The sequence below is a fragment of the Lepidochelys kempii genome, chromosome 8 (assembly GCF_965140265.1).
Source record: "Lepidochelys kempii isolate rLepKem1 chromosome 8, rLepKem1.hap2, whole genome shotgun sequence".
NCBI lineage: Eukaryota > Metazoa > Chordata > Testudines > Cheloniidae > Lepidochelys > Lepidochelys kempii.
This window is the reverse complement of record NC_133263.1, coordinates 83,305,827-83,319,580: the sequence shown is the minus strand read 5'-3', so window position 1 is coordinate 83,319,580 and position 13,754 is coordinate 83,305,827. Positions and strand designations below refer to the sequence as shown.

General features: G+C 39.0%; 1 protein-coding gene across 5 annotated transcripts in view; it reads left to right on the top strand.

Annotated features, from left to right (window-relative positions):
* MIGA1 (mitoguardin 1) overlaps window positions 1-13,754 on the top strand; it is a 56,033-nt gene that overhangs the window by 27,522 nt on the left and 14,757 nt on the right. For all 5 annotated transcript variants that reach the window (XR_012160438.1, XM_073357291.1, XM_073357290.1 and 2 more), the window contains one exon: window positions 7,055-7,155. Coding sequence is in view for 4 of the 5 variants with exons in the window: in XM_073357291.1 (XP_073213392.1) it covers window positions 7,055-7,155 (101 nt within the window). In the remaining variant the exon portion in view is untranslated. The remainder of the gene's footprint in view (window positions 1-7,054; window positions 7,156-13,754) is intronic.

The following is a 13,754-nucleotide window of genomic DNA, read 5'->3' as shown; positions in this document are numbered from 1 at the left end:
CTTCTTAGCTGATGGAGTTTTGGAGGCTAAGAGCAACAATAGGAAGCCAGGAATATCTGATAAGCAGGTTTTTTTGGTTTGTAAAGATTGATTTTTGAGTGAACCTGTGTCACTTGCCGGAAGACTTAATTTTCTATCACTCAGTATTAATACTTTCCTTTGAATTGGTTTGGTGTTATAATCCTATGAATTTTATGCCATTCTTTGTAAATAACAGTACAGGAATATGCATTTTTTGTGTTTTAAAACAAAAACTGATATTCCACATTCAGTTTAAATTTTAAAAATATACATTGTTGAAACCATGCACATGTCAGAAAATTCAGAATTACCGTTCCTACTATAAATGTAAGTCAGCCAATTTGCATGCACCTGTGCATCAGAGAAGGAAGATTACCATATGCAGTAATACAGCATTAGCAAAGAAACTTCCATTTACTGAAGTTTATAAGCTTATATAAAAGGTGAATTTAAATAAAAATTAAGAGAAACCGTGTCTACAACAAAATGTGTCCTATAGAGCTACCCTTTGTCTGGGAGGATAGATCATGTTCTAAGTATCTGGGTCACTGTGTTATGAGTGCTAAATACCATATTTAGGATCACAAAAATCTTCTGTTTAGTCTACCCCTTATACTATCTCTAGAGACCACCACTGTCACTGAACTATCTTGCAAGGAGTACTAGAGAGCAACTTTGTCTACACTCTTCTCTTTCTATCAACATCACACAGAACAACTTTAAGGAGGATACTAAAGCTTAGGGCTCCCACAAAGTATTGCCGCAACATTTTGTTTTATCAACCTACAAAGAAGGCTGGAAGTTGAGAGTGACCTTGACAGTCCGTAGGTGAAAGCGCCAGTGCCATCTGCTCCGTGTGGATAACTTTAATGGGCTGTATCTGGAAGTTGGGGCGAAAATCTTTTTACTCCCACAACGTGTCTTGCTGTTACAGTTTGTGTTGGTTTGTACATATTTTTAAATAAGGAAATCAACTGGCACATAGAAATAGCATTTTTGTGGAAAGGTCGAATAACTTGGCATCTAGGAAAGGTATGTAAGTTGCTAATAAAACTAGTAACTGGTCTCAAAGATTTTGACAGACATAAAAATATTTCCTAAAAACGAATGGCCGTAGAATTTTTAAAATATTATGTCTGGTAGACAGTTATTTACCAAGGGATCAACTTTTTAAAAGTAATTTAAAAAAACTTACTGTTTTCAAGATAAAATTTTCAAAAACGCCTACGTTCCACTTTCAATGGTCCTAAGTGACTTGGGTGCTTTAGAAATTTTTTATCTTCAGTGTCTGAAAAACAAACAAATCAGTTGGCAAAATTATTATTCCTAGTAGCATAGTCTGTTCAAAAGTGTGCATAACAAAGACTAATGTTCGAGATTGTTTGAACTTTTAATCTCTGCCTTCAACTCTTCTTAACTGTAACTCCACTTTCTCTTGTAAGCTTTTCCATAGCATGAACTCCATTATAAAAGAGGGATTGGCTTGTGACACTGCTTCCATGATTCACAGTTGCACAGACTGTTTCCCCTTCCATTCAAAATTCCAGAACCAGAGCCCCACGTATGCTACAGCAAGCCAGGCCTAAACTCTGCAGCCAAGTCCCTAGAATCAGTGGGAATGTGGTGCAGCAAGCTGAAAATTCTCTGGCTGTTTCATTTACATTAGGAACCATTTTTAATAATTTCTGTTTATAGATGTTCATATTTAATCAATTCAGTGGCCCCTGTGTTGTGATGAGAGACATAATCTATGTAATTTAATGTCAAGATTAAGATTTGTAGTTTTCAGAATGCTGAAGATTTTTATCTTGACTCATGATTACATAGTAGTCAGAGACTAATGGGAGGTTTTGGCAGCAGGGTAAAGGTACGCATGAGAAGATATGGGAGACCTTATCGGATTATGAGATAAGCATACAGCAGGCCTTCCGGGGGTTCTCGCAATACATTTTTTGGTGGCCTCAGAGTGCGGCCATCAACTCTTGCTGGTGGTCGCACTGACAATTTTTCTTAAAATACTTTTTGTTTTTACTAAAGGTAATTAATATGCACGCATACATGTCCAAATCATTGTAATTTATTTATGTAGGGTTTTTTCAGACTCAGTAATAAAAATAATGTTGTCTCTCTTCATTACTGTACCTAAACAGAATAGAAACATAAATAAGGTGCTTTGCATATTCTTGTCTTTTTGTTGTTGTTTTGCTTTTTTTCATTGCTTTTTTTTTTTAAAGACTTGCTAGCTAGAAAGTCTGCTGCTGTGAAAAGTGATATTTGTATGTTTGTTAGTATCACTTTTCACAGCAGACTTATTCAGCCCCGGTAAACCCTGAATGGGGAGGTGGGCAGGGAGGCAGCAGGGCCAAGGGACAATGGTGGGGGTGGTGAGCCTGGGGCTGGAGCCTGGAACCTTAGCATGTTGCCACATGGATGGAGCCTGAAGCCCTGTGGTCAAAGCGCCCGCCCCCCCCCCCCCCCCGGGAAGGTGGGGAATTCACCAGCTGCCTGCCTCTCCAGCATTTGTGTCTCCGGAGGGGGGCAGGGCCCATCTGCTGGTGGCCCTGGAAGGTGGGCAACTGGTTTGCCCGCCTTCCCCCAAATCACAGCCCAGGAGGCAGGGGCTTTTCTGGTAGCCACAGGTGGTTGCATTTGAGAAATGCTGCCTTAGGCTATATCTACACTTACACTGATATAGTGGCATGGCTTCAGTGCTGCAGCTGCACCGCTATGACGATGTATGTGTCGCCACTCACTACAGTGAGGGGAGGGGTTCTCCTGTCACTGTAGTAAATCCACCTCTCTGAGAGTTGGATTCTTCTGTCAGCCTAGTGCCATGTACACCAGGGGTTATGTTGGCTTAACTTTTTAGTGTCAGGCCTAGCCTGATTCTTATTTATACAAAGACTGCTTTACCCAGATCTTTGTGTAAATGAGAATCAGGCCCTATCTAGGTGTTTCTGCTAAAGGGATCAGCTGTGAAATGGTTAACGTTAATACTTGCGTTGTCAGCAGAGGTTTCAGAGTTCAGCTCACTGAAGTGAATGTGGCAGTTCACATCTCTCAGACCAATTGTAACTGGCTGTCTGCAGACTCAGGAAGATCTGGAAGATAATACTGAGTTGGCTTGCCATTAGCTCTTGATTTAGAGCAGTGGATCTCCACCTTTCCAGACTACTATACCCCTTTCAGGAGTCTGATTTGTCTTGCATACCCCAAGTTTCACCTCACTTAAAAACAACTTGTGTACAAAATCTAAATATACAATGTCACAGCCGCTATTCTGAAAAATTGCACATTTTCTCATTTTTACCGTATAATTATGAAATAAATTGATTGGAATATAAATATTATACTTACATTTCAGTGTACAGTATGTAGAGCAATATAAACAAGTCATTATCTGCATGAAATTGTAGTTTTATTGACTTCGCTAGTATTTTTTATGTAGCCTGTTGTAAAACTTTGCAAATATTTAGATGAATTGATGTACTCCTGGAACATCTCTGCGTACTCCCGGGGGTACACATACCCCTCGTTGAGAACCACTGATTTAGAGGTTTTCTTAACAACCATGAGGGATCTAAACTTTCAGTTTAAAAATAGTTTCTATTATGGAACACAGTTCTGTGGTAAGGGTCAATTCTATGGAAAATTCTGCAGCCAAACTACAGCTGCATGGAGCCCTGCCTTTAACATCCGTATTACAGCTATAGCAATTGCTTATGTGGAGAAGTAATAAAAAAGCATTTAATGTATTTTTAGATGGGTATTAATGCAAATTATGAGCTAGAAATAAGGAGGAGGCAGTATCGGTTTACCAGCCTGCTTTCTGTAGACCTCCAGCAAGTGCTTTGCAAGCCACCAGTGGTGTACAGTTGAGTCTGAGAACCTCCGCTGTCCCAGCTTTCCAATTTTCAGTACAATATATGATTGTTTCTTGATGCTTGGAAAATCCACCAGGATGTTGTAATTGTTTTGTTTTCTTATCTTTAAGAAGGCTAGCAGAGAGAGAGAACACACAATTAAAAACAATTAGAGTATCTGACAATCAGTGCTTTAATATGAGTGTGATAATACACCCCATATTCTTCATAGAGATATTGTTGTGATATGAATATGGCATAACTGAGTTGTATTTTATGGAAGATTGATCATGTGAGTTATCATTGGAAGGGTTATGACTGATTATCCTATTTGTATGCATGTATCATTTTTGTATCTGAAGTTAGGAATATGGACTATATCAATTGTAAAAGTGTTTGCACCTGGGGAACGCCCACCAGACAAAATGCAAGCAGGCTGGCTGGTTAGTCAATGGGCCATTAAGGAGAACAATAGGACTTCAAAGATTCTAATCTCCCACCTTCTTGAGAAGCTTCCTGGGATGCTGCTTTGACACTGCAGGGTCATGTGATCATGTCACCTGGTATTGGGCCCCATCTTGGCCTACTATTTTTTTTCCAGTAAGAGTGAGTGGGAAACAAAGGATTCCTGCCATATGTAAATCCTATTTAAGGCAAGTTAGTGAGTTAATCTAGGTCGGTTCTTCACTGAATCCCCACCCAAGATGACTGCTGAAAACATCTAAGACTGATCTGGGGAAGAAAGGACTGGACCCAGGCAAGAAGGTGTCTGGCCTGTGAAAGGAATATCTGGAGTTCTAAGATGCAAGTAAGAGGGGTTTGTCTACAAGAAACTCTACAACCTGCTTAAAACAACATTTAGGGTGAGAAATTACTACTTGTAGCCAGTTTCTTTAGTGTATTAAGCTCAGTTTGTGTGGTTCCTTTATTTGCTCAGTAATCTGCTTTGATCTGTTTGCTATCCCTTATAATCACTTAAAATCTATCCTTTGTAGTTAAGAAGCTTGTTTTTGTTTTCTATAAACCAGTTTGTGCAATTCATAATTGAGGGACAAAAAACTGTGCATATCTTCCGCCACATTGAGGAAAGGAGCGAATTTCATGAACTTGCGCTGTACAGTTTTCTGAGCAGGGCAAAACAATTTGGGGTTTACACTCCAGAGTGGGTATGCACTTGAGTGCTGGGCAATTCCCAAGCTGAGTTTTCCCATGCACATCTGATATCAGTGTCTGTGTCTGTCTTTCTGCAGCTGGGTGTGGCCCTACCTGCCTGTGTGCTGGAGGAAGCTGGCACAGCAGGACAGGGTGAGGGAGCCCAGGCTGGTGGAACAGGCAGGCTCAGTGGTACTCCGGTACATCAAGTGGCACCCCAGGGGGGAAATCCGTCACAATGTGTAATAGTGAAATTGTGATTTAAAGTTGGAATCAGTCTAACTGAATGCAGTATAGCAATATCTAACAACGCTTTTGTCCAGACTTTTAATATTATTTTTCCTTGGGTCTTCTCAAAGACGGATATTTAGTTTGATATTGATATTGTTGATTTATTGATACCTAGTGCATAATTTGTTGAGCTGCCATTCTAAATCTATAACAATTACTGAAATAATAATGTGGATTGTAGCATTTCAACTGATGAGTAAACCATTCCAGTAAAACTGGCATGCAGCCACTTTGCTGTGTAATAGTGTTTTTTATAAAGTATAATGATAGTAACTGATCTGGATGACATTGGGTAGCTCATTGTTGCTGACTGCTGGAAATAAAACAGACTTTTTAGCAACACATGTGTAATGTTTGAAGGTAAAGGAATCCAAGATAAATGTCTGTGTTCTGTTGAGAATGTAGTGTGAAGTACATCAAGCCAAGATTTGACTTAATGACTTATGAATCTAATCCTTCTGTGAAAGTGCTTCTGCATGATTAAAACAAAACCATATATGCTGGCAGCGTGTACAGCAATTCTTGAAATCTGAAATAAGTTAAATGCAGATTGAAAGAATTTGTATTGCAGATTAATAGAATGTGATATTAGTGGAAAATACAGGCTTTGTTGAAGGTTTTAAAAATCATAATGCTGGTAGAAATTTTTCTGGATGTGTGTGTTTCACTGAAGAGGATTGTGGGGAGTTAGGAGAAGTGTTTGTGGGGGGGGAGGGGGAAGGGTAAATTTTCCCTTGCAGTTTCCTTTTAAGAGCATGAGAACCAGAAAATAAACTGATTTTACTCTGGTTACCGTCCAAGCTGAGTGAAATGGAAAAACTACAGAATTGGGATAATTTAAAAAACAAAACAACAACAAAAAACCCGAAACACAACTTTGTGGCTTGGTTTAACTAGAATTAGAGTTTCTGTTTTCTTCCTTTTTTAAATGATCAGTGTAACTGAGATCACACAGAACATTGGTCACATTATAAAATTTTTTTTGAAGGATATGTATATTTAAAATATAACAAAAATGAGTGGAAAGCAAAACCTGAAGCAATAAGATGCATTGAGTATTTCTAGGATTCTTATACTTTAGAGCTCATTGGATGTATCTAATTAGGTGTTTTAAAGTCGTTTAAAATTACCTTGTTTTTTTTAAAAACCTATACCACACATAACATGTCCTGATTACTTTAAAAAAAAAAAAAAAAGCTTTTATTTGACATTTTGTAAGGTTTAAAGTCTTAGTTGATTATTTAAATTAGTTTAGTGAAGTAGTAGATCTTTGAGGAGAGAAAAACCGCCTCAGAGGACAAAACCCATAAGACATCTTTGGATCTTTCTTGCTGTTTTTTCCCACTGGAAGTCTCATATATGGCAGAAGTTGATGTTTATAAAGCCACTCTGTGAATAAAAACTGGGGGAAAAAACCCAAATCTTGCGTGTGTTGGGGAGAAGAGTAAGGGTTTGGTTTGGTAACTTTTTACTCTTATAGCTGTATGCTGTAGCATTCTAGGTACCTCAACAAAATAAATGCAATACTAAAACTTTAAAGTTTTCAGTGCATTCATTATATCAATTTCCTTAAACAACTTTTACATATAAGATGTATGACATCTTATTGTTACAAAGTTAAAAGGAAGGCCGCCTTAAATGCCATTTTAATTCAAGACTTGTAACTAAATCAATAGACTGTCAAAGAAAATGACAAACTGGTAAATTGATTTCTTTTCATTTTTAAGATAAAGATACCGATATAACTGTGAGGGATAACACAGAAGATTTCTGTCTGCGAGATACACTGAGCATTGCATCAACAGACTCCTTTGTTTCAGCAGCTGAGGTAAGAGTCAGAAGGATTTCTTCTTTAACCATACTAGAATCTTTCTTTCATGAAAAATAAATAGATTACTAGTGTTTCTCATTTCTTACTGTAAATTAAAAGATACTAATTTTTGTGGGGAAAATAAATGGCATCTTACATGAAAAAAATGCCTCCCTCTGTAGACAACTTCCTAGTACTTTTTTTACTTTGGACCGGTGGAGTCACAATCACACTAATTCCTGTCCTCTTTGTTTTGCTTTCAGAACTGTCATTTTAGTGCTTTTTTTGTCACCTAGAGGCACATTCCATGAGTTAGCCATCCTTCTAAAAATGAATTGCTAACCACTGTAAACAACCATCTTTCTGGGTATCAGAGCTGGATATCTATGAACACCTATAATGGTTCTGATTACTGAGGAAGCAAAATTTAGACGGGACAGTACCAACCATCTAAATAACTGTATTATTTTGCTCCTGCCACCTACCCATAATTTGAAGGTTTGGGGGGAAGATGCTTCACTTGTGAAGTGAATTATCTGAAATTGATTGCAATTAAACTCTTGAGCATATGTAACCATCCAAGATTTCCTGAGTTTGGCAGCTCAAAGTAATTTGCAGTCCTATGGGGAAAAGTAATTTCTAACAAGAAATATATCTCCTGTGACTTGTTGCCCTTTCCTGTAATTTGGAGAAGAAGACTATCCAAGGTCCCTTCAGATGAGTGAGTGCTGTCAATTCAAGAGGATACAAAAAAAAAAAAAGATACCCCATCTCCCATTTTTTTACATGAGCTTTCCTACTATTTAAGCAGATATGCAGAGAATGCACTCTGTTACCTTGTGTCTGCTTGGTAACAGGCCGGGGACACAGTCTTTCAGTAAGAGAGATTGATATGTTTTGTGAGGGAGATTCTTCGTATCCTGAGCAGTGTTCCCTCTAATTTTTGACAGACCATGTGCGCAAATAATTTCTTCTGTGCAAATTTTTGACAGGCTGTGTGCGCAAAACATTTCTTCTGTGCAAATTGTTGTGCTTCTGTACAAATTTTTGTGCGTGCGGTGTTTCGCCATGTGCGTGGGGTTTAGGATCTGTGCGCGCCCACACACGCGCACAGGTTGGAGGGAACAGTGATCCTGAGCCTAAAGTGATTCAGTCTCCTTAAGAAACACTGTTATAACTGGCAAGAACAATAGCCTTGGCTGTTGCCTTTTTAAATCGTCAAGGTAGTCTCACCATCTTGATATTCTAAAGCCACTAAAGGTATGTCTGCACTTCAATCAGGAGGTGAGATTACAGTACAATAGGCATAAACACAAGCTAGCTCACTAAAAATAGCAGTGAAGATGCAATGGCATGCGCTTGCCACTTGAATATGTATCCAGGGTCCCACGCAAGCTTGTATTTGAGAGATTGATCTGTGTTACTGTGGCTTCACTGCTATTTTTAATAAGCTAGATCAGGTATGCCTACCTGTGCTACAGTCACACCTTCTGACTACGGGGCAGACATACCCTTATTGCCAGTTCTGATTCCCTTCTTCCCAAAAGCACAGAAAATGGTGTAAGATACTTTCTTCCTGTTCAGTTGTCTTGGCCACTTTGCAATCATACCCTAAACATTGTGACCCATCCCAGTGACATTCATTTGGGGATCCTACTTGTTACTTCCCTAGCAGTGAAATTTTCCATTGGAAGAAGAAGTTCTGAAGATCAAGGAAGCGGCAAAGTAGTTCATAGGAAACTACAGATTTCTCATTCAAAAGTGTGTTGGGTTATATTTTATTCCCCCGCAGTTGTTTCTGTGGGAATAAATACCTTCAGGGCCTAGTTCTAGTTCAATCCAGGTTGAGTAGTCCCACAAATAAGGAATGCACACTAAAAACAAAAAATCAGTGAAGGACTACCCACCATGAGTCAAATGGTGTCTGATTACCAATTATGAGCCTCCTTGCTGTGGAAACACATTTGAAGCCTGGTAAATGAGAAACATCTTCATATGAATAGCCTAAAGAGTAAGTGATGAAGGCCTTTTCATGTTTAAAAGTGTATAAACAGTGTTTTCAGCATTACATTTGAAATATCAGAACTTGCCAACCTGCAAGAGGGTTTTGATAGTCTTTAGAGGGTCTAGAACGTCATAACTGTAGGTTGAAACCTGAGCGGCAGTATTCCCAGCCCCTAACCATGGGGGAAGGGGATGTTCCATCCTAACCTCAGCCACGGTTGTCCCAGTCGTCATCATACAGTAGTGATGTTCAGTGTCCCCAAAGTTACCTACAGCAAACCAGAGGTAACTCTGTGAGCTGAAGTTACTAATGTTTTTGGAGGGGTTACTATTTTGAAGGCATCTGACACTGGGGTGACGGGGATTGAATTGCCTTTTACACATTTTAAAAGCCTCACTTCAAAATTTAAAAAAAAAAAAAAACAACTTTTAATAGTTCACCTTTCAGGCAGTCCAGTTCTGGGAAACCAATCCTATTTGATGTGATACCCCTGGCCCGGTCACATGTGGGGTTTGAACTTGGGACTTGTGGATCTAAAAGTGTGAACCACCACAGCTTGAACTAAAGGATCTGGTTCGTTAGCTTACTGGCAGTATCATACTCAAATATCTTCACATGGTCTAGTCACAAGAGAGGTGTGAAGAATCAAGCTCTGTTAATGTGGATTATCTAATTCACATGCATGCACAGACTTTAAAAAAAAAAGATAGATATATTTCCAAACTAGGCAGCAAGGCAGCCATCTTTTCTGATGGATGAACCTGCACTTGCTTCTAGTAGAAGCTTGTCCTGTCTCTGGGAAGAGAAACACTTTCAAAAAAATAACTGAGGCAGTCTGCTGTACATATAGGAGAATGAAAAATTATTACTTCTTGGTGTATTTCAGCTATTGGTAGAGAGGAGTAGGTTGTATTCTTTATGGGGTTGGAATGAACCACAAGTGTCTAATTCTGCTCCTAGATATGGCGTCTACTTATCCATTATTGTCTGTAGCTGTTGTACATCTTCCTTCTTGTTTCATTTCTTTGCAAGAAAAAACTGTTATTTCATCTTGTTCTTCGATTTTAGTTAATCTTACTAATCATTCTGAATTATACATTCTCTTGTTAGTGGTTTGTAAGAGTCAGACAGTAGTTTCTTAGGAATTTTTGGCAAAGCTATGAATACGTCTTTTAAAAACTTGGAGGTAGTGTGCCTCAGGGATTTACAAATTATGGAGTTAGTGCTCCCTTTGATGCTAGCATGAGAGGTTCTCTTTAAAAAACATTCCATGCTCTCTATGTTGTTAATTCTGTCTGAGTTTCAACACTGTAGTATCTGACGCTTTGTGGCAAGACTTATGTCCACTGTGTTAAAAATGGGGATGTGAAGCGTACATGTTAGTGTCAGTGTTTCTCACCTTTTGGATTCAGAGAGTAATTTTGTGATGGAATTGTGGCACGTTTCCCTTTTCAAATTACTAGTCAAGTTTATTGTTCCTTTTGAAGCCCCTCAAGGCTTTATCTGGACTAGGAAATTGTATTGGCAAACTTTTGCCTTTACTTTGTTTCTGAGAGAGAATTTGACGGACCATTCCTAGACATTAGGAACTTTAAATTGTGTTATGGTGAGAAGGGAAAAGAAGAAATGGCAGATGAGATGACAGTGTTACAGATGTATTTTCAAAGATTATTCATTGATACAGGCACCTTTTTCAAGTTAAAGTTAGAGCACATTCCTTTCTGTCTCAGATATCTTTGTAAGCTAAGAGAAGTCAGTCATACATAGAAGAAATTTTCAAGCCAACTGCCTGATCCTACTTGCATTCCTTTGCCAGACATTATTTTTCAGAAACATTAACTTCCACTGAAGCAGCTTTTGCACACAGATGTCACGACAGTTGTACCCTTTTAATTTTCTGTCCTAATTAATAGCTGGTGGATTGACACTTAGTTTGAGTGGTAGATACAGCTAAAGAAATTTAACTACAAATTTTGTTTCTTGCTTTTAGACCCAGGATCTGATCCTGTTCACACTGTGTTGACTGTAGAAACAGAATACATTATTTGGGAGGGTCCTGCTCTTCTTTATGCTTTAAAAGATTTTCTTGAAATCTACAACTGGAAGGTATTTGAAGAAAGTACCTTTTAATTTATTGCATACAATCTGAGTGAGACCACATCCATAAATTCTAGACTCAATTGGAAATAAAAGTTCCGGAGATGGGGGGACACTTGTGAGGCATGGGGCTGGGCCTGAAGGTTGCGTGGCAGGTGAGTTCTCAAGACCACAGGCATTCTGACCCAGATCCTCAGCTATGTCACAGTGCTAATCAGACTTTTAAAAATACCTTTGTGCTCCTGAAGTTTTAGCAATTGCTTGGGAATAGTTCAGTCTCAGGTAGGGGCTATGGTTGGCTAGAGTGGCCACCAAGGAGCCATTTTGGTAGCTGAGAATAGCCAGCAATTCACAGGCCATATTCCCAGCACAGGTTCCCTCCCTGTGAGAGAGCCTGCTCTATACTGACAGGTATTCCTGAGGGGGCAGGAAGTTACAGACCTTTTATGTTACCAGAGCAGGGTCATGAATAGGCCCTTTGTTTCTTCACGGCTTCCAAGAGCATTTGTCTTTTCTTCCTGACTGTCTGGGACAAACAAGACACATGGGATGTGGTTTAACTAGGCTGCAACTTTATTAATTTAACTCATCTGGGAGCTATCCAGTAATATATTGCCCAGTGCAGATCATCCTTCCCTCCATAATCTGTTCCACCTGGTGGAGGACTGCTGTCAGTCCCCATTTCCCATTTCCCATCACCTCTCCACATCTGGTCCTAACACATTGCTGGGACATACCTGTCCTCCAGGGGCTGGGAAAAAGAGTTCTCCTCCCTGTACCACACAGTAGGAACCCCAGCCCTGTTCCCCAGCTGCTGCTTCTAACTCCACTTCAGATTCCAGTTTAGCAGACCCCCTGTCGAACAAGTATCTGCACTGGACACCTGTTAAGTTGCAACAACTTCACCCTTGCCTTCTAACCAGCCCACTAGGTTCCTGGGCTGCTATGGGAAAGGCAAAAATAACTCTGGCCAGTCTGGCAATGAGGGGAAAAGTCCTTGTCAGTCACAGAAAAGGCAATTAGCACAATATCCAAACCAGACTCAAAAAACCCTGGTCCTAACCTCGGAGTGGGAGCTGTTTTTCTGGTCATGTGATGGAGCCCCAACCAGGGGAAGAGACCTTATATGCCTTCTTCGTGGGTGTATAGGACCATATGGGCTTTCACTGCACCCCCTAGACAAGCCAGTCAGCTCCAAAACCTATGAGGCAGCTGAGCACCCATTAGAAGGGTGAGGGGTGACCTTTCAAGAAGCCAGACAGCCCTCTTTCCCTTGCCTTTCCAGACAAAGCCCTCCATCTCTGAGGCTGCTGGGATGCATTGATGGCTTTGGACTTAAAATTTATTATGTTGATTTTTTTTTTTTTTAAAGTTCTCTGATTCCAGAAATCCTGCTGCTATAAACTGAGCCACAGTAGAGGTAAAACACCTCTTTTTATTGTCCCCTAATTTTATGAAAGAACTGAATGTTCATCAGTATACTTGCTAATTGTCACAAACCTTATTTTAATACTAGATTTGCCCCTTTTTGATTTTGACTTGGATATTTTTTACTTTATAATTTAGATCAATAGTATTACAGAACTAGGATGAATTGCCACAGTTTCACTATGAGGAACACTTTAAAGTAATTTCATATTTTCTTTGTCATTAAAGTGCTATGACTTATTTTTCATATCCAGGAAAGTGAAAACACTGCGGCTACCCTGTCTAGGGCATTTCAGGTCTTTAACTCTCCCTTACAGACAATTAAGTAAAATATAAATACTTTATAGATGTAATAACTAACTTATAAATTATCTCCTTTGTCTACATGCTTTGACTTGACGGGAATGTGTCAAGAAAGCAGTTGCTTTCTCATGGGGTTCAGCTGTTGTAGCGTGTGTTGCTATTTTATTTCATCTGCAAAGTATAAGGAGGAGTTGTTAACTACAGGTAACATTGCGCCTGATACAAATCCCATGGAAGTCTGATCAGGCCCCATGTTACCTGTATTCCTTCTCCTGCTTTGCAGGTGAAGTAAAGCATATGGGAGTCTGTTGACATCCTTAGGCATTGATTGGACCTTTTAACATTAGTATGATTCAGTGTGTCCTGTTTTGTGCTTGTTCTTTTTGAAAATATTTACATTAAAGTTTGAAAAATACCTTTCTATAAAAATTGTTAGGCTGTAACACTGGAAAACAGATTCTGTATGAAGTAAGACTTTTTTCTTATTCTGAAACTACTGGAAAAACTTGCATAACAAGTATGTTTATACCTCAAATATGAAAAATACTAGAAAATCTGTTTATTCCTTCCACTGCTAATCAGCTAAAATATTACTTACAACTTCTCGAGTATACATTTGACAATCTTCACATGAAAGAACTTGTTGCTTTTTTGATTAAATAAGATAAAGCAACTTTAGAGAGTAACACTGTAAATTCTCTAAACATGTTTTAGGCTATTTTGTTACTATTAATATGATGCTATTGTTAACTAGTATCAAAACTTTGATATGTTTTCACAGCTG